This window comes from Neopsephotus bourkii, unplaced genomic scaffold (assembly GCF_033783945.1).
Source record: "Neopsephotus bourkii isolate Nb327-2 ecotype Australia unplaced genomic scaffold, CSIRO-AGI_Nbou_v1 NB_244, whole genome shotgun sequence".
Classification (NCBI taxonomy): Eukaryota; Metazoa; Chordata; class Aves; order Psittaciformes; family Psittacidae; genus Neopsephotus; species Neopsephotus bourkii.
In genome coordinates this window covers 20,840-48,076 of record NW_026900754.1, presented here as the reverse complement: position 1 = coordinate 48,076, position 27,237 = coordinate 20,840, and the positions used below count along the sequence as shown (strand labels likewise).

The following is a 27,237-nucleotide window of genomic DNA, read 5'->3' as shown; positions in this document are numbered from 1 at the left end:
AAGCCAAAGCAACCACAAAGGACTGACTCCTGCTTGAGCACTAAGCTCCCTCCCAGAAAGGCACATGTATTTTAAAACCAGTGGCAGACGCCAAAAGCCATTGCAAGAGCCTGCAGTTCCCACAGTGATGGAAGATCTCACTGCAGCCATTTGGACAGCCTCATTCAGACACAGCCTCCCTAGTGAGTATCTGCTCCCAAATAATGACCTGAAAGACCAGAACCCAGAGGTAAGAAAAGCCCTGTCCCTACTGAACACCTGCAGAGTGGCAGAGGTCTCATTTTTGAGTCCAGGCTGTTCATGGTGCAAGATATGTGTGTCTATGGACACCATGCTCTGCATACAGAAGATAAATGGGTGACACTCCTGTGCTAGCTAGAGCCCAGGGACTGGCTTGAACACAGGACGGCATGTTCACACTGCTGATGAACCCCCTCCTGCAGACACCAGTGCTGTACCCTCTGCACACAGAAGCTGAAGGCGATGCTTGCACTGCAGTCAGCGTGTGGGCTGAGAGCATGATGCGAGTCCCTTTCTATGCACCTCTGATGAAAGGTGGTAGAGCATAGGTGGGGATAAGTTGAGACCAAAAGGACTGTGTCCCCAGACCTGCTTTAGCTGTAACATGAATTCCTAGCCACATAAACAGAGGGACAGCAACACAGCTGCTAGTTCCCATCACCACTGTCTCAGCTAGGTCCGGTGCCAATGATTTCCCCCTGGACCAGGATGGAAACAGCGATGTTGCTCAGGTGTGCACTTGCCTGTCTGGAACAGCAAATCCAAGAACATGCAGGCATTTGTATTGCAGGCACAAGCACAGCAGGAGTGCCCAGGCAGTGCTTTGCATCTTACTTCTGCTTTGACTCCTGCTTATAGCTTGCCACTGGTGAACACTCTGGCCCTTTAGCCCACATGAGCAAAGAACAGGGCTTTTTTTTCTGCTCAGAATTCAAAACTATCTCCATTTCATTTATGGGCAAAAATGAAAGCACTGCAAGGTGATGCACTTATAAGCATGCATCTATAGATACCTGTGTATGTCTATAATATAATATAAACAACAGCCGAGTAGAAAGCAAGGACTCTGAACCCTGGAGACTTTAGTCATTTTAGCATCTCCTTCTACTTTCCCCCCAGACCCATCAGGTACCACCAGCTCCCCTCAGGGCTCTTCCCTAGTTCCACTTTGCTGGCAACTGGGCAGCCTGAACAAACCTTTGCAGAGCAACTGTAGGAGCAGAGCCTGAGCACATTTTAGGGAGAGAGCAGGAATCAGGGCTCTTCCGAAGGCTAGCCATCGACCTCCTGCTGTGAAAATTGATAGTTTGCATCAAGAAAATAAAGCTCACCAGTTGTTCTTGCAAGGAGATAATTAGAGGGCATTTTCTTATCAAGAACCATATGCCAAAGGGAATCAGAACTTCAGGGTAGTAATAACAGCAGTATTGCTTAAGCAGTGAAGTGAGAAGTATAAGATCAGCAGATTGACTAGGTATGGGGTAGACTGGGGGGTAGAGAAGGAGCTGTATATTGGGACCATGAGGATGATGGTCGTTCCTTATGCTCTGCACATCCCACTCTTCCGAGGTGCAGATATAAATCTGAAGCATTGATAAGGCTGGCATTTACATGCCCCTGCACTCTGTGTGCCTGCAAGGGGGATGTTCTGGCAAGAAAAAGGAACAGCTTTACTCAGAGGTCAGAAAAGTTTGTACCTGTTTAACTGATTCTTCCACTAAATAGACCAATCTGGTTTTAAACCAGCAAGGTTTGGGCAGTGTTCTCAAAGCATCTCTTCATGCTCATTTAGAAGTAAAAGGATACTTTTTCATTCAGGAGACTTACTGGGCTGGCAACTACTCAGAATATAAAGTTTCCATTCTGGGTGAAAATCCAATAGTCAGAGAGTCACTGGTGGACAGGCTGTGAGGAAGTGCTTTCAGAAGTTTCCCAGCAGTCAGTTTTCTAAGCAAGACGTGACAAAGTGAGGACTTTGGCATCTCAAAAAGCACCAGTAAGAAATAAAAACATGGGCTCAGCCTTACCGGCTCCCAAAAATCAGGAACACAGCAGGTTTTAGAAAGCCCCTGCAGTGCTGGGAGGCGACACCTCTTCAAAACACCCTAGGCGGCCCTTATCCCAGCATAAGGAGCAGGGCTGCTGTGCTTGGAGAAGCACCTCCCGGGAGCAGAAAGCCCACCCCTAAAATGCTGCCCGGTCACAAGCAGCCCTACAAGGCTGTGCAGACCACACCAGCTCCCAGTGACGCTCAGCAGGAACAGTTTGTGTCTCGTTTTGCTTCTGCGGTTGCTGGCAGCCTGAGGCAGGGCAGGAGGAGCAAAGTGACCTTTGATGATGCTGCTCATCTTCTCTAACATTCCCCTTCGCTGCCATGCTGAAGGCCCTGCAAGGTAGACACCAAGAGTGCAGAGGTAGCTCTGCAGACACAGGAGCTCACATACAGGAAACATGCTCCCTAACACTCATATATAGACCTGGCTCAGTGCTTTGTGGGGCTCTGAGACGCAACATGAGCCTTTAGCTTTTAAATGACATCCCAGAAAGATGGGCTTCTGCCCGAAGCAATCTTCATACTGAGGCTGACCTTTTGCCTACAAGTCATTCCTGTTTTGTTGGTCAGTTGCAAAATATCACGACACTGACTCTCTTTCTTTTGGGCTTAGACCTGTTTTTTTTCCCCTCAAAAATTTAGGTGAAGAGTTGTTTGCGAGTTTTGATAACTTAAGGCAATCTTACTTTTCTGGTGGATCACAGGGCTGACTGGACAGCAGCAAGATGCTGACCTGCATGAAGGATGCTCGGGCTTGGAGGTGAATGGAACCTCCATGCTTCTCCACAGTAGAGTAAGGAAATGCTGAGCTGCAAGGTAGGAAAAGCTCCAGAGACATAGTTTGCAGTCTCAGTTTCTCTGAAAGGAGACAGGCAGCCCTAGAAGGGTGAGAGGTGAGACCTCCCCTGCTGGGAAGGGAAGTCTGGGAGAGCAAAAAGAGCCTGCAAAGGGAATCTGTCCTGATCTCATTTGGCCTCATTTCCCTGGGAGCTGGGATTTCCTAAGTGGTGGTGGGAAGGCCCCAGGAGTAGGAAAGGAAAAAAGCACATGAAACAATTTTCTTTGAGATCACTGGAGCAAGGGAGAAGCAGATTTGGAACGGCTGATTCTTAGGACAAAGCAAGTTTCTTTTTGCATAAATCTCAGGTGTTGCTTGTGCAGCCGCACTCTGCTCTCTGTAAATAGGAGTTATACAAAAAGTGCCCGCCTCCTGCTCCAAACAGGAATCTGACCTGTCAGCTTCCTAAACTGCCTTACTCGGCAAGAAAGACCCCCCCACACACACACTTTTAAGTTGTGATTAGCCCTTCTGCTACTGTGTGCTCTCCACCGTTATCTGTTACTTGCTCAGTTTTGTGTATTCTCCGGTTTTCCAGCATCCCTAAATTCTAGGGTGTGGCCATTCAAAGTATATATATTCCTACCAGAAGCCAGGGGAAATCAGTGCTCCAGCCTTCAATTCCCTGTGCACACATGCACATTCAAGAACAGAGCAGGATCCTTTCAGAGCACTCTATCTTTACTATCTAATCCACAACCTGTCATCCATTCCCTTCTAACAAACGCAACTTGACAAAGTACTGGATATAAAGGGGCACTTAAAGCATTCTAAACATCGAGGAAAGCACCCCCCTAAAGCTCGATTCTTCTGAAAACCACTTATGATCCAATTTCTTCTGCACCTGCTTTCCCTGCAGACACAATGAGTGATAGCCCAAGGATTAGGGCATCAGAGCAAGACCACACCAGCTTCTTCCCTCTTCCACAACCCACATGCACTCCAGACGCATGTTCATTAGCAGGGAAGTCTGTCTGCTCCACAGGACAAATAATTCTGTCTGACAAACTACTCCGTGGGTCTTCTCGCATACAACAGTAATCATGTTAGTCGGCCAGGGCTGACAATCTTGGCTGCAAACTACAGAGAAGGCCACGGTGTGAGATAATGCCTAGAGAGCAACCAACCCACCCAGCTGCCTTCAAACCTTACCAGTATAGATACAAACCTGGATAATGGCTTACAGCTGCACCAGCAGACCGCCAGCTTGTAGCAAGAGATGAAGAGCAGAAGTACCACACACTCACCTGGGGGTTCATCAGCATTAGGTAGGGTTGCTACTAGATGATTCCACTTCTTCAGCAGGTATTCTCAGACACTGGCATGCACCAACTGTCTCTCCCAAGAATGTTTCTGGGCAAACCTCAAGCATCTATCTCCTGCCTATTTTCTGCATTAAGAGACTATCAGGAAAGCTGACAGAGGTAATGGGATGCTCTGATAATGTCTAGATTTTGATCTTTACAGTATTTAGCTCTGATAATGCCATTGCAGAGACACACACAAGACCTGGCTAACTAAAGTGCCAGCTGTGAAAAGGGAAAAGAGAAACCATTACCTGATAGAAATAAACAGAACGTGCTATTCACCTCACATCCCACTAAAATCTGAGCTACATCTCAAATGCGTATTTTGGGTTTGTGTAGGCTCCACCATTATTATCACAGAACAGCAATAGGAAACATCCTATCTCTCCAGGGAGCACACTGTGTGCCCACTGCCTGGCAGGTGACTGCAGTTGCTGCAGGTCTGAGCACGGCCTGAATTAACCTGGAAACAGAGGCAACAGTTTGATCTGCTGGCACATCACCCACCCACTAAAAGCAGATGCCAGGCTGGTTAGTGACATCAACTGTCTCAGGACCAGCATGGTCTCCTCGGAAATTAGTACCCACAGCAGCTCCCTCTGGCACTTGGTGTTAAACAGCTTTTTCTTTGGGGGGTGGAGGAAGGGAAGGGGGTGATACAGAGACTGCCAAAAAAAGGTCTCTGAAAAGCCTCCGACTGAGACCCAATGCCCCATCTAGGATTAAGACTATTCACTGTAGCAGAGTTTTTGTTTCAAAGGCATTCAGAGCATGTCTCCGGACAAATATTTCTGGTTTTCAATAAATCCTTGCTACTTTCATTGCCTTTACCTTCCAACTTAACATTCACTTGTACTGAGCCATCTCGTCACATAAGGCTCAATGCTCTCAATGTCTTGCTGTGCAGTTTCCAGCTGTCCTACACATTTATCACCCTCCCAAAGACAGCATGACTAGAATTTCGATAGGGGCTGGATTTATTGCCTCTCCCTGCTGCCTGGGGCTCCAAGCAGAGTTCCTGTTTGGTTCAGGCAGGATGACCAAACACATTCTTCGTGACTGCAGCTGGAAAGGATTTGAAGGAGTTCCCTGCTTTTCATTTTCATCTCAAGCTTCAAGCCTTGCTTGTAGCAGACCACAGTTCTGAACTTCTTACATGGGCATTAACAGTGACTTCAGGAATCATTTTGAGAAACTTTTTCCACCTTTACAAAATCATTCCAATGTACCACTATTTAATTATATTCAATATTCAATTACATTATTATTATTAATATATCAATAAAGATCAATAATATATCAATAATATAATATTAATAACCAATTATTAATATTCATAAATATTAGTATTTAATTTGTTAATAGTAACGTTTAATTTATTAATATTAATTATTTATTAATATTAATATTCAATGTATTAACATTTAATTAATATCAATATTCAGCTCATTAATACTAATTATTTAATTTATTAATATTGGCATTCATTGATATTAATAATTAATTATTAATCGTTTAGTTATATTTAATATATTTTTACTTATATTAATACTATTTAATTATATTCAATATTCAATTATATCATTACTATTAATGAATTAATAAAGATTAATAATACATTAATAATATATTAATAATATAATATTAATAACTAATAGCTAATTATTAGCATCTACCAATATGAATATTTAGTTCATTAATACTAATGTTTAATTTATTAATATCAATTATTTAATTTATTATTAATATTTATTAATATTAAGAATTAGTTATTGATATTAATAATTAATATCGATAATAAAATATCGATAAAGATTGTTTATATATTATTATTAATTATTATATTGATATTGATTATTAAATATATTATTCGATATATTTCATTATATTCACTGTTTAATAATATTCAATGTACCACTAATGTACAGCCATATTTTCAGTCATTATTTTTAAAGGTATACACAACACGTACCTAGAATGACAGCAAGGCATGCCTAAGGAGCAGATGGCAAGTACCTGAATACTTCACTCTCCTACAAATCTGTCTTGTGCTTACTCTGGTAACTGTTACTAGAACACCACAAAATAAAGGTGACAGCTATTTGATATCTGAAGGGGCCAGGCCAGATTTGATATCTGAAGGATGCCAGGGAGGACTTTTTCATCAAGGAGTGTAGTGCTAAGACAAGGGGTAATGGGTTTAAAATTAAACAAGGGAAGTTCAGGTTATATATAAGGAAGCTCCTTACTGTGAGGGTGGTGAGGCACTGGAACAGGTTGCCCAAAGAAGTGGTAAATGCTCTATCCCTGGCAGTGTTTGAGGCCACGTTGGACAGAGCCTAGGCCCTGTCATGGCACAGGGGTTTGAACTAGATCATCTTAAGGTCCTTTCCAACCCAAACCATTCTGTGATTCGATGATTGGACAGCTGCCCAGTAAACAGCCTACTTTTGAACAGGTGAGGCTGTAGACTGTTCTATTTCTCCTAGAAGACTAGAAGCCCGATTCATGCTCATTCATGTTATGCCTCTCTTCCAGTGTGAAGAACCATGTAAAAAAGGACCATGCACCAGTAACACTGACTTCAATCAGACCAGCTTGGACTTATATCTAGATGTACAGGACTGACGTAACTGCTCACTAGCCCACATGGAGCTTAGGTATAAGCAGCACCTGAGGAGGCTCAGTTCTGCCATTTAGTTTTCCATGCATCTGCCAAATAGCAATTCAAATAGGTTGTGTTTTTCCCTTTGAATCTCATGTCATGGTGACAAAGGAAGCCCAGGAAAATGTCTGGAAGATCATTTTCTTGATGGCTTGTGACGAACAATTGAGCACATCATACCCATTCAGTGGAGGAAATGAGGAGGATGTAGGAACTACAGGGCAGCTACCTTCACCCTGGTCCCTGGAAAATTATGGAACAAATCCTTCTCAAAGCCACATCCAGGCCCATGAGGGATAAGGGGACTTATTAATAGTCACCACTATCATCTTTGCCCAATCTGTTTGCCTTCTGTGTTGATCCCTGTGGATGAGGGGAAAGCAGTGGATGTTCACCCTGACTTGCAGCAAAAGCACATTTATGAAGTGGATGGATAACCTACAACGTAGATGAAAAATAGGGTGGACTGTTGTCCTCGGGCTCTAGTAGTCATCAACTTGAAATCTAGGAGGTGGCCAGCTGCAAGTGGAGTACTTCAAGGGCCGGTAACCGAGACTACTGCTTTCTATCTTACCCACCTGGGTGGCGGGATAGAGCACAATTAAGTCTGCAGATGACACCAAATTGAATGTTGGTGGAAGACAGGAGTGGGGCAACCCAAAACATGGAAGGAGAGGGCTCTGAATCAATTTTACCTTGATAGGCTGGACTGATATGCTGATGGAAAGTTTAAGTCCATCAGTTCCGCACCTGAGAAATAGGAACCTGGGGCTAATAATGAACACAATGAATATGAGTCAGCAGCATGCCCCTTGCAGTTTATAAAGGCCAATCCTTTACCAGGCTGCACAGCAGAAGCACTGCCAGTAGGTTAAAGGAAGTAATATTTTCCTTGTATTCATCACCTGTAAGCTGCATCTGGAGTAACATACCCTGTTCTGGGCTCATGAGTACAAAACCAGACACTGACAAACCTGCAACAAGTCCAGCTGAGAACCATCAAGACTAGAAGGCTGCAGCTCATGACATGGCTCAAGGGAGGCTGAGCTGGGTTTGTTCATCTTGGAAATTAAGGCTGCAGGATCTGCAGTCTTCAACTACTTAATGGATGGTTACAGAAAGTATGAAGCCAGACTCCTCAAGAAGCAATAGGTAAGCTACAGCAAGTGAATCTCCGATAGTATGTTAGACGAAGTTTGCATTGAATGTTATAAAACCAGAACACAGAAAACCAGAGAGGTTGTTTGCCCATCCCTGGAAATACTCAAAACTTAAGTGGACACAGCCTAGAAAAACTTGACCTATTTTCAAAGTCAGCCCTGCTCTGGTCAGGAGGCTGACCCAGGTAACTTCCTAAAGTCCCCCCAACCTAGATTACTCTATGATTCTAAAAAACTGAAAAGATCAATGCAAGCTTCGCAGCGAGGCTTGTAGCAGATCAGTCAGCTACAGATGATCTGTCAAAAGCACAAATACTACAATTAATGGTCCTCAAGTTCAGGAATGACATTTACCTCTATGAAAATAAAGCTGCCCAATTCCCCACCCTGGTTCTTTAAAAAAAGCTTGAAACCATGTGGTTTGGGTAATACACAACTCAAGTCCTGGCCATTTTTAGTACATCACAACAGCTCAGGTTATTTCTTTGACCTTTTGTGTCAGACACATGAAGAGAAATGAACAGTGGCTTAGTATCCTTTGCAGAATGTAACATTATGACACATACCTTTCTGGATACACAAGCTAATATTTTGTGCATACTGAGATTTTTGTCCCCAAAGCATGAAAGATTCTTCCTACAGCTGTAGCAGACCTCTAAGAAAATTATTTCCTTATTAACTTTGGCTTGCTTCTTTGCATATGTTTTAATAAAAATTCAAACCCCTAGATTCTGCAGACAATACCACAGCTGTAGTTTTAGGCTTTTCAACCACTAACTACATATCTACAGGTTTTTCCAAAAGTTAACATTTATTCATAAGTTCATACTATCAGCAACCCTTTGATAGGAATTATGTTCTTAAAAAATAAGCTTAAACAATAAGATGTAAAGCTAATAATGGTCTTCGGTTTATGAACACCTTACCCAAAAACAGATGAGACATCCATAGCTAGAAAAAGCATGGCAACCTCCTTTTGACAGTGTAACAAAGAGCCTCTCCATGTGATAATATGAAAAACAGCTATTATGTGGCTATTTGCACATTTCTTTGTTGTTTTTTTTCTATGCCTGTTAAGAAGCAGAATGACCATTGCGTCATATAGCTGTTTGTTTCTGTCTTCTTGTAACTAGTGCTACTGTTAACACTCTCCACACCTACTCGAGAAACAGGAACATTCAATGCAGGTTTACCAAAAGATCTCTTTTCCAGTTGATGGTAATTACATATAACAATGACTTTATCGCGACACATAATGTAGGAATGGTTAAGAGAATATGCTCAGTGGCTAACACGATATGCTAACCATATTTTCCCTGTTGTGTCACGGATTCTAGGAGTCAGGAAAGAATACAGAACACTGGGATTCTTCAAGAAATCTTGTACTAGTCTACTTCTGGAACAATTAAACATCTGTGACAGATAGTCTACCCACTCCATATAGGGAAACATTTATGTAGTACCATCAGTTAAAGCTTGAAGGAAAGTAACATCTGTTTAAATCAGTTTACCAAAACTAAGCATACATTTAGAAGGAAAAGAAAAATGTAACTGGAGGCAAAAAGAGGGTATGTCTAGCTATAGCATAGACTCCTTCATAAATAAGTAAACAAATAATACTCTTATGTTTGCTAGGGTGCCCGTTCAGCCACGTACTTAACCACAGCTTGCTTTTGCTTTTAACAACATATAGTCTTTAAGGAGCAGGAATTAGAAGTCTGTGCCCAATCTGCACTCAAAACTCCCAAGACCCTGTATCTTCTGCTCTCCACCTTCGTTCTTTTCCTTTTCCACATCTGCCTCTTCCCAGGTGGCAGGCACAAATAAAAGAAACCGATCAAGTTCATCTACCTGAGCTGACCTTTTTTTTTTTTTGGATGGATAATTCTGCCAGATAAATAAACTCCCAAATATCAGAGAACAAGAGAAGGGACACGGAACAGTCAAGACAGAACACTCTTGTTTTTGTCAATATTTCTTTAAATCCCAGTCCAGCTCCTAGTAAGACTGGACACTAATTACAACACTCCTAGAACTGCAAAAGAATGGAAACACAATAGGGAGCGAGTGGAGAGGGGGACAAGACAGCCCAGTGGCTGGCTTCAGACAGTCACATACACAAAGCCAGCAGCCACTGGAGTCATTAAGGCCCAGATGCCCCACTAATAGGAACAAACCCAAACACAAAGGTAGCACATGAAATGTATTTACCTATTTAAACACAGGCAGCTGGTCAAGCTAGAATGGGGAAGGTAACTGCTAATTCCTTGTACTACAAGGAAGGAATGGAGTAAAAAAACCCAAGCCCACGGGCAGGTTTTTGCTTTGTGAACCTCTGTCTGTGCTGCTGGTTAACAGTGGTAAGTATAAAAAAATCAAAGAAAAATAATCTATTTATAGAACAAGTCAGTAGTCTGAGACATTTAGAAAAAAGTAAAAACAAGTCCTTCTTTAAAAATGGATTTACTAAAACAACTGTCACCCGGGATGACCCCAAGCCCTCTGGTCCTCTGGCAAAGCCAGGGGCAACTTCAGACAAGAATGGTTGCTGATTGTACACTGGTACACATCCAGCAAAGCCAGCAGGGAGGGGGATTTGCGCTGGGAACAGTATCTGCAGACTGCTTGCTGGTATAGCTTGAGGCCATGCCCGTAGCCTGGTGATACTGGAAATAGTTGCGAGTGTAACTTTTCACAGAAGCACGTATCAGTGTAACCTCTGAGGTAAGTGGGCTGTCTTCTTTCCTTCCCATCCCTGGGTACAGATCACAGAAGCTGGTGCCCTGGGTGCTGTACCTCCTTGCCAGCTCCATCCTGCTTGAAAGAACTTTAACGTGCAGGAGTGCAGAACTCTAAGCCAAGCCTAGAACACAGGAGAGGGCACCCCTGTGGACAGGGAAGCACTCTACTTTTTCCAAGCTCTGGTCTAGCTAGACATTATCCATACTTTCTGGCCCTCCTCAGGACGCGAAGATCAACTGCTCTCCACTAAGGAAAATGTTTTGCCTAGTGGAATAGAGTTGGGTTTCTTTTTTGGTAAACAGAACCTTTGCTGATTTCTGAGATCATAAGCTCCTCTGCCCTTTAGCTACAAAAGAGAAATTAAAAGAAATTCATCCACTTGCTCCCATTCTTATAGTGTAGTGTTCGCTGCCTGGATATGGAGGCAACATAACGCTCCCAAGACATTGCCCTACTCACTGGGTTGGCATGGAGAGGCAAAAGATAACTTCCAGAGTTACCTCCTTAGGGTAATCTGATACACCTAAAAGCTCCAGCCTATGTCCACCAATTCCAGGTCAGCTCCACTGCCAACATGTACTTCTAAGACCCTGAAGTGTCTAATCTAACAGCCCCGGGTTTGCTCAGTCTCTAAGAGCAACAGCCACACTTAAAGGTGGAAATACTCAAGTCAAAAGAACACTGGCTGGAGCTCCTAATCAGGCGGTGTCTGCATAGATGAGTCGGTACCACTGTGCCATGACGCCCCCACTGTATGAAGGGAGCCAGATGTAAGGAAGGGACCAACTCTGCTGCAGGTCTGTACATCCTTGGAAGTGAAGCTCAGTGGCTACATTAGCTTCAAACCCTCTCTTTCTGCAGGGTTTCAGTGGTCCATTTCCCAACAAGTTGCAGGCATCAAGTAGTTGCTAACTTGTCTCCTTAAGATCTTCCATTGGTAGTTTGTAGCTCAACAGGAAAGGAGGTGGTGCATGAGCAGGGCTACTTGGTCCCTGCATTGGCTTCTTTGCACAGTTTATACAGATGTAATCCTCATTCTCAGCCATTTCTGGAGATACGCCAACACAAACTTGATGAAACCACTCATCACAGCCACCATCACACTGCACCCAGTCCACCTGCAAGAGATCAGATCAGCAAAACACTGCACATTACAAGGAGAGACAGACATAGTGCTTATGAAGAAGATACCTTCTATTAAACCCACCTGATATACCTAGAATACAAAAGCTTTCAGGCACAAATTAATGCCCTAAACATTTTGTTTTAACCAGCTGTGTCAGCTTAATAAAAACAAACAAACAAACAAACAAACAACAAAAAACACCCTTCCAACAAACCTTGCCCATCTTGCATCCTTGCACCAGAGCAACAGAAACACCAACTACTTCTACTGAGCAGGATGATGCCCAGAAGAATAGTGGTGGCAACCTATCTAACATGAAGAAAGATTATCAGCTCAATGTTTTACTTTAGTTTGTAGGGAAACTACCCCTGAACAATCTACTCCTGGACACTAACAACTGCAAGTCATTAGATTCCTTACCTGACATTTTTAAATCATATGGCATTCACCTGCTGAGTAAAAAAATATGTTCAACCTTACAACATTCCATTAAAAACTTTGTTTATACAACCAGGAATGTTCCACAAATGAAACTAAATTTGATTAATTTAGTACGACCTTTTTTATAATATGAACTTAAAGGTAGTCTCCTCCCTCTTGCAACCTCAGTTTTTGTAAACATGCACTAACATAAGCCACTTCTCATCTGTGAAGTAAAGCGAATGGTGGTACAAAGACTGTAATCATCTTTTGAGATATTGAGTGTAATCTCTTAACTTGGTCTAAGTTTAAGACTTCAAAACTAGTCCTTTAATTGGTCTTTTTAAGTGTGGAAATGAACATGTTTCAATTTTGCAAAACAAGTTCTTGGTATCTGTAGTTGTTCCTACTCTCTCTTGAGCAAGCCAGTGTAGTGTATGAGAGAGAGGCAGATCAAGTTTATTTTGTAACAATCCAATCAGGTCTAAAATCGCTATCTACAACAAGAAAAGTAAAGCACTGCAGTTTTTAGATCCCTCAGCCTGCAGCACCACTGTTCACAGACTGTATGCAAGAAATATAGAAATGTTCATTTAGGAACACTGCACATCCCATTTGTGCTCAGAAACACACTGAAGTTGGGAATACTTCTAGCTGAGTCAAAGAATTAATCCTCTGAATCATCCAATGCATGTTGCTCACAGCCATCAAAAAACTGTACAGCTGGAAGAGGATACATGGAATTGCCTATGACAGAACTAACAGAGCACTCACTTTGTCCTTGCAGGGCCTCTGGCAGTTCTGTGCAGCACATACAGCGTTCTCATCATCTGACTCTTCTGCTCCTGACCAGTCGTACTTAGAAGGAATATCTAGAACCTTCTTCTCTCTTTTTTTTTCTGTGCTCTCCTTTGCTAGTTCCATCTTTGGGACAACTGCTTTCTCTCGCTTCTTCTTCCGCTCCTCTTCCTTAGCTATTTTCTTTGCCAGCTTGTTCAGCTCCTTTGTCTTATCCATGGTGAGTTTTAGCTTCTTCTTTTTGGGTTTTTCCAGTTTTTTCAGCTCTTTGGATTTTTGCTTCATATCTCCAAAGAACTGCTCTGCTCTCTCCAGCTTTCGTTTCCGCTTCCTCTCAGAAGAGTCTCTCCCTCTCACTTTCAGTGGTTTCTCGTCCATGCTGTCATCCTTCACAGAAAGAGTGAAAAGAGTTTGACTTTATTTCAAATGCAAATTGCCATATACTGCAAACCTATGGCTGAGAGATGTATTTACCTCCACCATTATCCCAACATGGTATGAAGAAACCTGTTCAACAACACACTTATTCTATAAAGAAAGGGGCTCAACTTCATTTTCACCATTATTAGCAAAAAAAGAAATGTCCTAAGTGGTATCAACCGTGTTGAAATACAATGAATTAAAAATGTCCAGTGGAAAAAGTAAATCATCAGCAATGGTAAGGAGGCAGAATAAGCAATAATTACAACTCCCTTCTTGCATTGCTTTTTAATTAAAGTTGAGAAGACTCATCATTTGTTAGATGCTTCTGCTTATTTTTCGTCCTAGGCCAGTCTTCCCTGTAATTATTTTTTGAGAGAAAGCAATTGCTATTCTGGAGATTAAGAAAGAGCAATTGGTGAATTCTTAAATGCATCATCAACTCAAGCAAAGGAAAAAAGTTAACATCCATTATTTGAATAGCTTCCAAACTGGCACATATTGTAAATATCCTGGCATCATTAACAACTCTTAAATAGCAGATTCAGATCAGAAGTGATGCTTAAAATTAGCAAACACTGTCACTGCAGGTAGCATCCACAGTGACAAATCCTATTTATAGCTGAAAGACTCACATGTATAGCTCCTTCATTCAAACAGGACTGACTCAATTTCAGTTAATTCAGCTATATATACTTCAACTTCAATAGTTACTTACAGATTAAGGGCATACTATAATGCAGTAAAGAGACTGTCTACTGTACGTTACTTAACATAGTTACTCCACCCAAAAACAAAGACTCTGAAGATTATTTTACAAAGTGTACTTATTTTGCATGTGAATAGACACAGAAAAGTATTAAATTCAAAATGAGTAGTTCTGGTCAAACAAGTATTCCTAAGGGTTAACCTGAAAATGTTAACACACACCCTCTTACCTCCATCCCCTGAAAAAAAAAAGCTGTGCTTAACTATCAATATAACAGTCTGGCATACTATTTATGAACTGCTATTTGCTGACATTCAAACTGTTCTTCAATCTATTCCATGCCAAACCCATTACATGAAAATAACATTAAGCTTATGAAGTACATAGGTCAAAACATGGTAAAGCAGTACTTCTTTGGAGGCAGGGTCTGCTTTATGCTACTCTCCTAACTAATGGCAGTTTGACAACACTTTGACTTATACATTATATATATATGCCACTCAGAAAATGAGACAACCAATTAATATGCTCATCTAACCTCACTGTTCACAGCATGTAGTCTTCCATCTTATATTACTGCACACTACAAGCAGTCAAGAAAGAACCATTTTCAGTGTTATCTGTGCAGTTCAGTAACCCAAAAAACAATCACATACTCCATAACTACACATGGTCAAACTGACCCCTAACCTCAGCTGACAGATGATAAAGATGGGTTCCAGTACAGCTCTTTAACACAAGAGCTTACCTTCTCTTCCAGCACATATCCTTTATCCACTGCACAAATGAGGCTAAGTGATTTTGACTAGACCTCAGCAGATAAGCCTGCCTCATTCACTGCCAGCAAAGTGATCAGTGCATCTTCACAGTATATTAAAAAAACACTGCTATGTCTGCGTTTTTCTAAGGATAGGAATTTTATTCTCTTCATTCCCAAACCACATTTTATGAAGGTGTTCTTTCCCCATTAACAAACAAAGTTCAGCAACATACAAGTATCAAGTCATACAGTTTAACCATAGACTTTCCGTCTTCCTAAGTATTTCTTGCAATTCTTCTGCAGAGCAGTTCCAAGCATAATCAAGAACAGCTTCTTCTTCCCTAACCTTATATTCTCTAAAATAAGGTTTGCACATGTAACTGCCTGAAAAAAAAATGCTAAAAATATAGTGAATTGTGAAGGACAATGCTATGGCTTGAGTGATCAAGAACTGAATGTTTTGGTCTCCTATTCTGTTATTTTCTGGAATCTAGCACTCCCTGGTTGAAATCCAAACATGCTGAGTAACTGAGCATTCAACTACCCAATTATATTTAAAACAAAACAAAACAAAACAACACATTTCCCCCCCCCAGTATCAGAATATTACTTCAAGTTCCATACCTCCATAACATGAAGGAACCTGTCCTCAGAAGGTGGATGAGTAGCCTGTAAAATCCGCCAGATGTGCTGAGTCTCATCCAGTGACACCTCCAGCAGATCTCCTACCATCATTAGATCTTCCAGCTGAGCTTTCGCTCCAGGTGACAGCTCCAATACAGGTGGCTCCAAACTGCGAGGTACCAGTGGACTCTTCCGAGGCTGCTTCCTTGGAGTGCTAGAACCTTTCAGGCAGGGGAAAAGTCATCAAGTTAGGTAAGGATAAAAGGAAGAGATCAAAACAGCAAAAAAAATCATATACTTTTTACAACAACAACCTAAGGAGGGAGCCAATCCCAAGTAAAAACATTGATGCAGGTCTATATATCAGGAAACTCACCTTTCCATAGACAACACTTACCTTTCCATAGACAACATATCCTCTACAGTGCCTTACTGACCACCCATCTCAGCTCTCTGTTCTATTTTAACTCAATGCATACAAAAGCAAATACCTTGAGAGCAGCTTTTAGAAGCAGATGAATATGCGTGTTCAGCACAGAATGAGGGAGCAGTCCACATGTGTGTCACCACTTCCTCTGATTTAATGGGGATTTCCTCATCACAAAACAAATTGGGCTCCAAGCTGCTAGAAGATTTTACACTGGCATTGTCCTGAAAAAGAACCACAGAAAACATGCAACATCTTGATCCAGAAAACAGCTGCTTCAATACAAATTCTACTAAGACTGACCAGTTTACTGTTTCTAAATACCACTTTGAAGCACCCCACCAGACACCAAGGCCATGTGCAAAAGGTGCAAGTTACACCCCTCTACTCAGTGAATGAAAATAGCAACTATGGACATAGGTCAGTAGATTTATAGTTTGTGTTGGGATTTCTATGGCATTCTTGAGCCATTTTAAGATAGGACTGAACACTGAAAGGAAGAGGACTGTAATACTTGAGACTTGTATTTCAACTAACAGAATAATGACAGCACTGGCTTACATTCAGCTCAATACATTGTGAAAGATGCACAAAGGATTGTATAGAACTAATGCTTCACTTAGATCACAATCTGAAATGGGATGCATGCCTTCAGGTGCAGGTGGATCTACTAAGAGAAGATTCCTTATCTCTTAGCAATGGGAGAAGCTTTGCTTGACTTCCCATTAGGCAAAGAATTAGGTTAATCTCCTCAACCAGCTGCCCACTTCCACAGCACTTTCCAAAACTTAGCTACCCCATCATATTTGTGGTGAACCTGGCCAACAAGTTAAATATACTTAGCATGCTGCGTACGACTGAAATCTTTCAGGAAGCAATAAAATCCAAGATGCTGTCTTAGAAGAAGAGAAAGGCTGTAGAGCAGTACTGACAATATTTACCTGAATATTAGCTCTGTGGGTCCCAAAGTGGCCAACTCAGGAAATTGTACCACCCAGACACTGCCATTTCACGACATAAAAAGGGAATTTAAGAATGGTAATCTCTCTCTGGCTTTCAATTATATGCTTAAAAGGAAGTGAAGTGCAAACTAATGATTTCAGTGCAGAACTACAAGTGGGAAATTCAGATTTAAATTGCCCAGATGAAAAGGTAGAAGAAATGTATTCAGAAAGGGGATGGTATTTCTCCCTACATAGTAGAAGTTATATCTCATATAATATCTTGTCCTGGATATTGTATTACACTGCACTAAAGACTGCTCAAAGCCAATAGGGAAAATTAATAAAAAGATATCACCACTTGGTGGCTATAGGCAACACAGGTGCAAAGGAACGAGAACAAACATAAAACAAAAATTAAAGGAATTAAAGGTGAAGAAAGTTTGCAGTAAATCTGACTAGTGAATCAGTCTGCTTGGAACAAAATGAACCGAGTCTAACTATTGCACTCAAAGTATTTGCTGGCAAGAATCATGTTTTAATTGGAGGCAGCACAATGTAATCAAACAGGCCTTTTCACATATGTTTTTGTGATCACTTGAACTTGAGATGTCAGAGACCATGGTTTTCAAAACATAGTCCATGGATTCTTAGGCATCCAAGGATTACATCTACCAGGTCCACAAGAAGTAATTAAGAGCTAATTCATACATGATGCAGCATGATCTATATACTTTTTTTTTTCTTTTTAAACACATCACTCCACTGGAAAACATTTATAGATCATAAAATAGAAAAATAAAATAAAAAAAAAAAAACAACACCTGAAAGCCAACAGTATAAAAGTAATTAAAACTCTGTACGACTTTGCTTTTCCTAGTTTAGACGGGAAGAATCTGGTTGCCTAAGAGCCTTCTATTCCAATCATGTTAACTGACTTAACAAAAGGCATTTCTGGTCTCCATCAGCTTTCCTTTGACAGATTTCTGTTTTTTTCTATACAGTGATGGACATCCCCACGAGAAGGGTTAAGTAACAGGTTTTGAAATCATGGCAACAGAATCATTAAACAAATAAAATTATAACCCTGCAAAACCCTCAGATCCTGACAACCATATGCCATCTTTCCTGACATATGCTTTATCACAGCCTCAGAAAATGCCACATTTTTCAGAAATGCCTTATTATGATTCCTCATGCAAAGTAGTTTGGATATTAATTTTTATATATAAAAATAAATTAAAAGCTGTAGCACCCAACCACAATGTACTTGGGTTGCCATTTCACATGGGACTGTAAGACAAATATGTGCATTTGCGTAAAGCTGCTTAGAATCAAAATACTAAATCGGAGACTGAGGCAAATCATATATGGAAAATTTGCTGTCCCTTTATGAACCATAAAATCTGCCTTAGAAGAATTTACATGACCACACTGTCTTTTACGTTTGCAACTTTTAAGGTAGATATGACACTACTGCCAAACTAAAACGCTGCACAAGAATGCACAGTGGCATTGCTCTTGTCTCTGCATATACCTAAAGGACATTTCAGAAGCTCTGAAGTGAAATACAACACACTGAAAACACTTGGCTATCTCTACAACTGCCTTTTCTCATGACGATTCTTCTCTACTTAAAGTATTAACTGCAGCTACAATTTCTGAACTGAATCCAGACAGTGGGCTCACAACATGATCCAGGCAGTTAGTCCTCAGTATTTCCACACATCCAGAATTGAAGATACCTCCTTTATATGACGGTTGAACGGAGAGGTATGAAAAGGCAAAAGAAGCTCTGGCATTAGCAAATTTCTTATAGGGCATGCAATATTCTAAGACTAATTTTTTGCTGTAGTGAAAACTGTTCAAGAGTTCTCATATAGACACTTACACACGTTATCTCTGAATGGAGCGTAAAGACCGTGTTCATCCTCTATGGCATTATAAACACAAATCCCTTGAGAAGTGTATATTTTTTACTTAGCACTAAAAAAAACCTTCTGAAACTCTAACAGGATATTTGAAAATTTTAAATGAAAACATTACAAAACTTTCCAATAGTCCAGAACTGAGACATTAAGATAAAATCAAGAACTCCCTCTTCTGCAATGCAAGACATGGTAGAATGCACAGTGATAGTTTAAGATACAAAAAGCATTCTGAAATAAAATGAGTTAATAAAAACCAGGCTTTCGGAATTCACTCCATACACACAAGCCACATTGAATTACTTACCTTTATGTCATAGCCATACGTCTCCCTGATGTCTTCATCAGAGTCTGTCTCTTCATCATCATAATCCAAAGTCTGCCGTGGAGATGAGGATACACTCCCTATCACTCTGTTAAAGGCTGATTGCTGGAAACTAGTCAAGTGCCCCTAAAAAGTAAAATGGAATATGGGAATGAAGCAATAAAATTAAAAAAAAAAAAAATCTCTAAAAATGCTAAGCAGTTACTCACAAAGAAACCAGTGTTTCTTTTGGCCTGAGGATAACTGCCTGGACAGTCACAGATAAGCCTAGTTACAGCAAGGTGTGAGGACAGGGAAATACTCATAGAAAAGGTTCTATTTTATTTCCATGTTTTTGAATAATAGTGACTAGAAAGATCTAGGTACTGCTGTTCAGTGCCACCAAATTATAGCCTGTGTACTTCTTCACCACAGCATCATCTAATCTTAACCTCAAAATAAAGAGGTCAGCTGTAGAAGTAACAGTATTTGCCTTTGGTCCTCACTGATATTTACTATCAAGACATCAAATACCCTAAAATAACAATCCATGAAAAATCATAAATATTGAGACCTTTGATTCTGTCAAGAGGGAAATGGAATTTAGACACCAAAATAAGGCTTTACACACCTTCAGGCCCTTAACCAGCGGTTACATCTGAATCAATGTCTTTACAAGCACCTTCAGCAGTTGCTATTGACAATGAATACAAAGCAACAGACCTGTTTCTGGAGCAGAAAGCAACTGACTGAAGCCAGCCATGGCTTGAGACTGAGGAGCACTGAACTGAGTAATTCGGTTGTCTCTTTCTCAGTTTTTAATTGACCTTCCATCTATTCCAAACTTCTCCAAGAAACTTAAGGCATTTTGACACACTGAAGAAGTACAGTAAAGAACAGAATATCCTCATCCCTACCTGCAGGTCTGGGTTAGCTGCTGCTTTCTGTAGCTCTGCACTGATTATCTTCTCTGTTTTCTCCCGTGCTGCCTGCTCCACCATTCGCTGACTGAGCACAGAAAGCTTAGCCAAAGCAGACGACAACTCGTCAGTGGCCAAAGCCTGCCGTGCTCGATCCTGCCAACTCATGGCACGTTCTGTCAAGCACTGCAATGCTTCCCCTTCCGGAAGCCGTACAGGCAGCTTCTGCAGGGACACCAGCAAAGACAGTATTGTCTCAAGCCGTGGTCTTCGAGAACGCATGCAGAGTGGACACAGAAACTTCACTTCTTTGGCCTGCCAACTAGAGCCCTTCTTCTGAGAACTTGTTTTGGGAAGGGGCACGCAGCCACTGTGAAACCAGTCTTTGCACAGCTCACACTGCAGCATGAATCCACTAGCTGTTTTGCGGCAGACGCAGAACTTGACTTCTTCGATTCGATCCACCATAGTCATCTTGGCCAGGTTAGCTGCCCTGAGAGCATGCATGGCTTCAATCTCCTTCTGCTCCCGCTCCTTGAATATAGCCACCTAAATGGCAAAGCAAAGACAAAAAACGTTCACAACCCTCACAGGTAACAAAGGTTACATTTTATTAGCAGCATGGGGGGGCGGAACCCATAAAAAAAATATCAAGAGATCTTCCTGGTTAAACGACCCCAAAATCTAGGAGTTGTCTGACCTAATGAAAACATTAGCTAAAATACCTCCTCCTCAGTTACTCATTACTCCAAGCCCTTCTGCTGACACAATGCAGGTGAGCATTGTTTCAATGTTGATTCAGCACCAGGAGCACCTGAGTGACCATGTATATCCTGAAGCAATTGGAATTTCCTCAACCTTTCCATTCAAGTAACTATAACAAAGCATACTAAGGTGTTATGGTTTAAAACCAGCCAGTAACTCAGCACCACGCAGCCATTCGCTCACCAGAACCTGAGCCCAAGCCCCAAAGCCAATAAACACTAAGACAGCAAATACTGCCTGCAAGTAAGGTGTGCCATACAGAAACTGTGAGACCAAGGGCAACAACTCTGACAGCAAATAAATCAACACTGGGATGAATGACTATTAACCCAAAACAATGAGTGTTTGTAACAAATTTGTTTTGACACACTCTGGTCAGATCTGTTATCTCAACCATTCTGACCCCACGGCTGGGCTTAAACCACAACGTAAGTCAAAATAGACTACACATAAATCACATTAATGAGCCTGCCTATATTTTCTTTGTTCCTGGAGAAAGGACAGCAAATTCTTCTGATAAGCTGCATCAATATCCTCCCGACAAGGAGGAATCACATATAACATCCCCCTCCAGCCTAGTTTCTATGACCAAGCATTTACAAGCTGTCCTTGTAATCGATCTAACCAAATGTGTGAACCAAATGGTTCAAGGTAAAGCAGCACTTCAGTCCACATTATTTTGATGGGGTTTCAATAAATGTTAATAATATTAGATGAGCAACCACAGTTATTAACCCAAACATTTAAGTCTTACATATAACCAAATGTGTATTAAATACCGGCCCTTATACTCTGAACTGTGCTTCCCCTCTATCTTTACTGCAATTAAAGAATACAGTTCAACTTGTGTCAAACATCTTATGAGACACTTCTTTAAGTAAGATTCATTTATCAATTCTTCCATATGACATCTACACAGATCAGAGATGAGTTAAACCCACATAACAGAAGACACTATCTTTCATTACTCCTCACCACAGCTGCAGTGTCCCTGGCCTCCTCCAGCCCATCCTCCAGTTCACTTAGGGATTCCAAGTCAAGATCTTTCTCCTTTTCCTTCTCCATCAACTCCTTTGCCCTCTTCCGCCTATTTTTACTGCTCCCATAAACACCAATATCAGTCCGAGGGCTCAGAACCTGTAACCATGAAGAAAACTTACTGTCAAAGCCAAGGATGACAAGAACAAAAAGCTCTCATCTATAATGTTACGATGTCAGGGACATGTGAGAACATCTGATAAAGAAATTACAACAGTGTCAGAGGGCAAAAAATATTCAGCAATCTAACACCTTTGATACCTGTCAATGCTAGGAAGAAGATGTAAGTATTTCATACATCTGGACAGTGATGTGGCAGGTCAACTCGAAAGCACTGAACTTACAAAATCTGTTCAGATTAAGCTACCATATACATAGCTAACTGAAATACTGTATGCAATTAGGTATCCGTAGTTTAAACATTCACTTCAAGCGCCTTGCTCAATTGAAAGTCTTAAAGATCTGCCGTGATTTCATCTATACTAATTTGGTGGCTAAAATTTTAAAAAGTGCTATCCTCCTTTTACTATCAAAAGATGAGAGGCTGCAAAGCACTTTTATGGATAAGAATTACATTTTAAGTCACCTTCATTAGCTGGAAAGCATACTTAAATATAAAATCCAGCAAACTGAACTCAGTAGAGGAAAAGCGCAAATTGATACAAGTGAGACAACAGTCAAATGCAAAACCAGAATATATTAAGTAACCAGTTAGGCAGAAAAATAAATACAAAGAAAGAAATTTGGATCTAGAGTTCATAAACTGAACAGAAATCAGTGTGATGTAACAGTAGGGGCAGATACCATTGGAAAACATTAAACAGCAGTATCCCCTTGGAGACAAGATGTAATTATTGCACTTCACCTGGCACTAGGGAAACCATAGCAAGAGGATTCTGCCTGGTTTTGGACAACACACTGAAAGTGAAGACAAACTACAAAGAATAGCAACAAGATAAAAAGTATGGAAAATACAGCCTACAGGAAAGCACTGAAAGAACTGGAACTGTTTTCTGTCTAAAAGGGAAGCCTGTCAAGTAGATACAATAAATATTCAAACACATGAATGATTTTTATTAAAACAAAGACAGTGACTACATTCATTGAAGTTAAATACGCAGCAGCTGGCTTAATTTGTCTTAAACAGCTTATATCTAATCTATTTCCTTAGAATTTAAGCAGCGGAACAAGTTTAAACATTCATCAATTAAAGGCAGCTTCTATGTCCATTTCAGGCTTACATTTCTACAATTACACAAGAAGGTAAGTTCTTTTTGTTCCCTCCCAAAAAAGGAGAGTTTTAATCTGTTTCTTCAAAAGTAACAGTTGAGGTTGTCTATACATAAAACAAAACTAGCGAAACACAGACTTTTTGCCTTTTTCATTCTTTTCACCTGAGAACAGCTGAAGTTTCTTACTATATCCTGGTCTCAACAGGAGCTGTAACCTACTTTAATTGAACAAGCTGTTCCCTCCAGACCACAGAGGGCCATCAAGACTCTAAAGGCTGACACGTAAGTGTCTGCTGCTCACCTGTAACAGACTGTAGCTTGAGTTCTTCTTCAGGAAGGTCCTTCCTGTGCGCTCTCTCCAGGCACGTGCTGCAGCTACCTGTGACTCCAGCTGTGGCAGGGCATCAAGACGCACTGGTATTGGGCGGCCTTTGGCAGACAAGCTCTCCAGTTGCTCCAGGTAAGCATAGTTGCTCCCATTCTGGGGTAAAAGAAACTTTTCTAAGCCAGTGATTCCACCATGATATCAGTGGCCAGCTTAATTTCAAGACACACACTACTTTGTAACTGAGTAAAATAAAGTTCCATAGGAAAGGGAAGGAGGGCAATATTTCAATCTTACTGTTATTTAAAAAAAACCTTCTCTCAGAGGTTTTATTTTTAGTCATTCTGATACTGCTAGCTGGCTTAGGGAGTAAAACAACATTCCATTACTATGTAGTTGTCTTAAATGCTGTCTGCTTAACAAGCTACTATATCCAAGAGTTCTACGGGGGCTGATGTGAAATCAGTTGGGATTCTCACTTCAGTTCCCAACAAATAACTGATGTAAAAATAGCAGGTGCAGTCCAGATATCAATGTCTAGAAATATCACAGAAGCCATGTCCTTTCTGGATCAAGTTCTGTGCGTAGACCAGTGGACAAGGAGGCTACTTAACCAACAGTAGCATAATTTCATCTATTCCAGATCGAAAATTTTGGCCACCAGTGCCATTAAATCTTGCACACCATTTTGGGGAGAATAAACAATCAAAATTTCCACAGCCAGCTTCAAAACCAAACACCTGTGAGCATAGCATCTGCTGCTGCAGCGAAGTGTTTACAGTGACAGCGTGCAAAAGAGTTTCAATACCAAAGACCACTTGGAAGTTACATTCGTATCATAATGAATTTCCCAGCTTTTACATCCCCCATGAAATGCATAAAAGGAAGGGAAATAGAAATTGGATAACCAATGGGGAAACAGCAGCACAAAAAGAAATTCAAGCACATGAGCTCAGGTAAGCACGTATTAACAGCTATAGCACAGCTTCCCTTCAGGTCACCTTTGTGGGTAGAGGCACCAGAATAAAGAATATGTCTAAATAAAAGGATGCAAGCAGAAGATTCCAGACCCTGCTGTAACCCCTACCTGAATGGCCTCCACTTTGGCTGTCCAGTCTCTAGCCCGCTGCAGGGCTTCTTTCAGTGCCAGCACATTAGGGAGGAAAGCAGGGATGTTCCTTGCTTCATTCACGATGCCCTCCAGAGCCATCATACTTTGGCGTGGCCTAGAGTAAGAAAAACTCAATTCCAGCCTTCTCTCAAAATGACAGATAACTACAGCCATAAATATGACAGGCTGGTGATGCAACTTCATCACTACACTGCAGTGTAAGATACCATGGCTCTACTCTTGGAGGGCGCTATTGGTTACCAAAGAATAGGAAAGGTAAGAAAAGCCGATAGACTCAAACTGTAACGCTGAGGAAGTGGTACTGTGTAGCATACTCAGTGCTTTCTGTCAAGGTGGATGAATAGCAAAGCAGCAGCATCACAGCCTCCTGCAGCATGACAGGCAATCAATCCTTCTGCAACTCATCAATAACCTCAAATCCAACTCTGAGCAACCAAACTGCTGTTAGGTGAAAAGCCCATACACTACAGCTTCAAAGCCCCTAGTTTCCACCACACTCCTCAAAAGAGGCTGAGAATCCCAAAAGCGTGTGACCTATAAGAAGATTTGTAAAGGAACACTCACCTTGCCTGCAGGCAGACCTTGGCCTTCTCCTCCCACCTCTCCGAGACTGTAAGCAGCTCCTGCAGCTCAGCCATGGCTTTCTCTACAGCATGGTGTGGTGCCAAGCCCACACCTGAGTCAATCAGCTTCTTCATCACATCTAGGGTGACCCTCTGGGGGTCCAAGAGGGTGGATCTCACCTCATCCAGCCACCGTGCCTGCTGCAGTTCTTGCTTCAGCCTTGGCAGTTCAGGAAGTTCTACGTAAAGGCCAGAGCCCATATCTATCAACTCCTGCAGCTTGGAAGAGTCTGGGATCTCATCCATCATAGCTTCTTGAGCACGTTCATGAAACTCTTCCACATCATCAAGCAGATTCTGAAGTAACATACAGTACAAGTCAATTTAGGAAAAAAACGCCCACAGAATCAAAGGGGAAAGTTGACTGAGGGATCAGTCAGCTATGAATTCATATGTGATCACCGCATAATCAGTCAGAGCTTTTATACACAATGCCAGCCCATTGTCACAAGCCATCAAGTCTGACACATTAAGTAACAGACCATCTAAACTCATTCAGCGGCCTAACGTCTCATTCACTGGGCATATTAGCTGCATCAAAGTCTGTACCTATAATAGTACAACTGCAACTTACTGCAGCTCCCAACAACACAGAACATTATGCACTGCAAGGTCAACATTAATTTTAAAACAGTGGGAGAAAACATACTCCTTTCAACTTGTCAGAAGCATTACAGTAATGGTGGTAATGCACAAAAACATGCTGAGGAGAAAAAACAAGCCAGAGTTAGTTGTAAAAGGACATGAATATCAAAAGATCATTAGAATAATGATGGTCAATTTTGAAATTACTCTCCTAAAGCAGGCTCACCAGTTTAACATATCACAGTTTACTGTACAGAGGAAAGAAATGGGAATGCAAAATCCTCTAATGAAAGGAGAGCATTTCACAGAAATCCAACTGCACTGCTGCAGTTGTCCTTATCCTCATGTTTTGGCACTGCAATGAAAAAAAATCAAAGATGGCAAACAGACAAGAAAGAATCTCTGCAGGAGATTCACTCGAGGACATTCACCCATTTTACTCAATTGATTCACTCCTGAGTCTTACAAAAAGGCAGGTATTTCTAATAGCAAATCGATGGCACAATGAGGAGCAAAAACTGCATTTCCTAACCCTTAGCTTACTGCCCTTTTTGTCTGATGCTGCTTTTCATGACTGCCTGGAAACCAGAAGGCATTTACAAAAAGGAATGAGATCTACATTACAAAGATCTTGATTTAGGGAACATATGCTCAATGCTTCATAGTGACAACAGTGAATTATTACAGTTTAATAATTATAATGCCTTTTGTGTTAGAAAATACTCATGATCCAACATGACAATTATTTTGCAATTTATTATGAAGGATAATTGCATTCAAATGCCATGCGGAAAGTTAGCAAGTGCTTAGCACAAATGATCATTATCTAAATTCATTCAGGAACTAAAAGTCTATGGTTTGTAACCAGTAAAATGGTAATATTTATTTTATTGGCTAGTGATTATGTTGAAGCTTAAAGAACACACACATGCACACAGTACTTGACACAGATCCAGTTTCTTAAGGCTGAGGGCAGGGGGAAGAAAGAGTAGTTGGGAGAAAATATTTAGACAAAAATACAAATAAAATTATTAAGTTTATTGTATGCCCACAGCTCTGTCATCTACAAATTATGTCTTAATTAGAAGCAGGTTTTAAATACATTAGAAACATAAAACCTCCTTTGAGAACAATCTTATAGGTCTATTAATTGATGATAAAATTTCATGAATAAGTATTAGTAAATATTCCTGGTTTGCATGTGGAAAGAAGTGTACTAAATCATCCTACCATATGAGGATGATAATATACTTCCCACTCTATTAGCTGCTGGGAAACATAATAAAGAACATCTTTGAAGGATAAAGATCCGTGTCAACAGGCCTGAAAACTCTGCATCCTGAAGCCCTATACTTTTTGAAGGTACTTGTTTTC

The 27,237-nt window shown here is 41.0% G+C and overlaps 1 protein-coding gene across 1 annotated transcript in view; it reads right to left on the bottom strand.

Moving 5' to 3' along the window:
• Positions 1-8,830: 8,830 nt before the first annotated feature.
• KDM5A (lysine demethylase 5A) overlaps positions 8,831-27,237 on the bottom strand; it is a 38,151-nt gene continuing 19,744 nt past the window's right edge. The window contains exons 14-23 of the mRNA XM_061345786.1: positions 25,220-25,575; positions 24,611-24,749; positions 23,500-23,679; positions 21,904-22,065; positions 20,161-20,712; positions 19,247-19,390; positions 16,135-16,294; positions 15,644-15,864; positions 13,107-13,517; positions 8,831-11,904 (exon numbers count right to left, since the gene is read on the bottom strand). Of these exons, the coding sequence (XP_061201770.1) occupies positions 11,695-11,904; positions 13,107-13,517; positions 15,644-15,864; positions 16,135-16,294; positions 19,247-19,390; positions 20,161-20,712; positions 21,904-22,065; positions 23,500-23,679; positions 24,611-24,749; positions 25,220-25,575 (2,535 nt within the window). The 3' untranslated portion in view covers positions 8,831-11,694. The remainder of the gene's footprint in view (positions 11,905-13,106; positions 13,518-15,643; positions 15,865-16,134; positions 16,295-19,246; positions 19,391-20,160; positions 20,713-21,903; positions 22,066-23,499; positions 23,680-24,610; positions 24,750-25,219; positions 25,576-27,237) is intronic.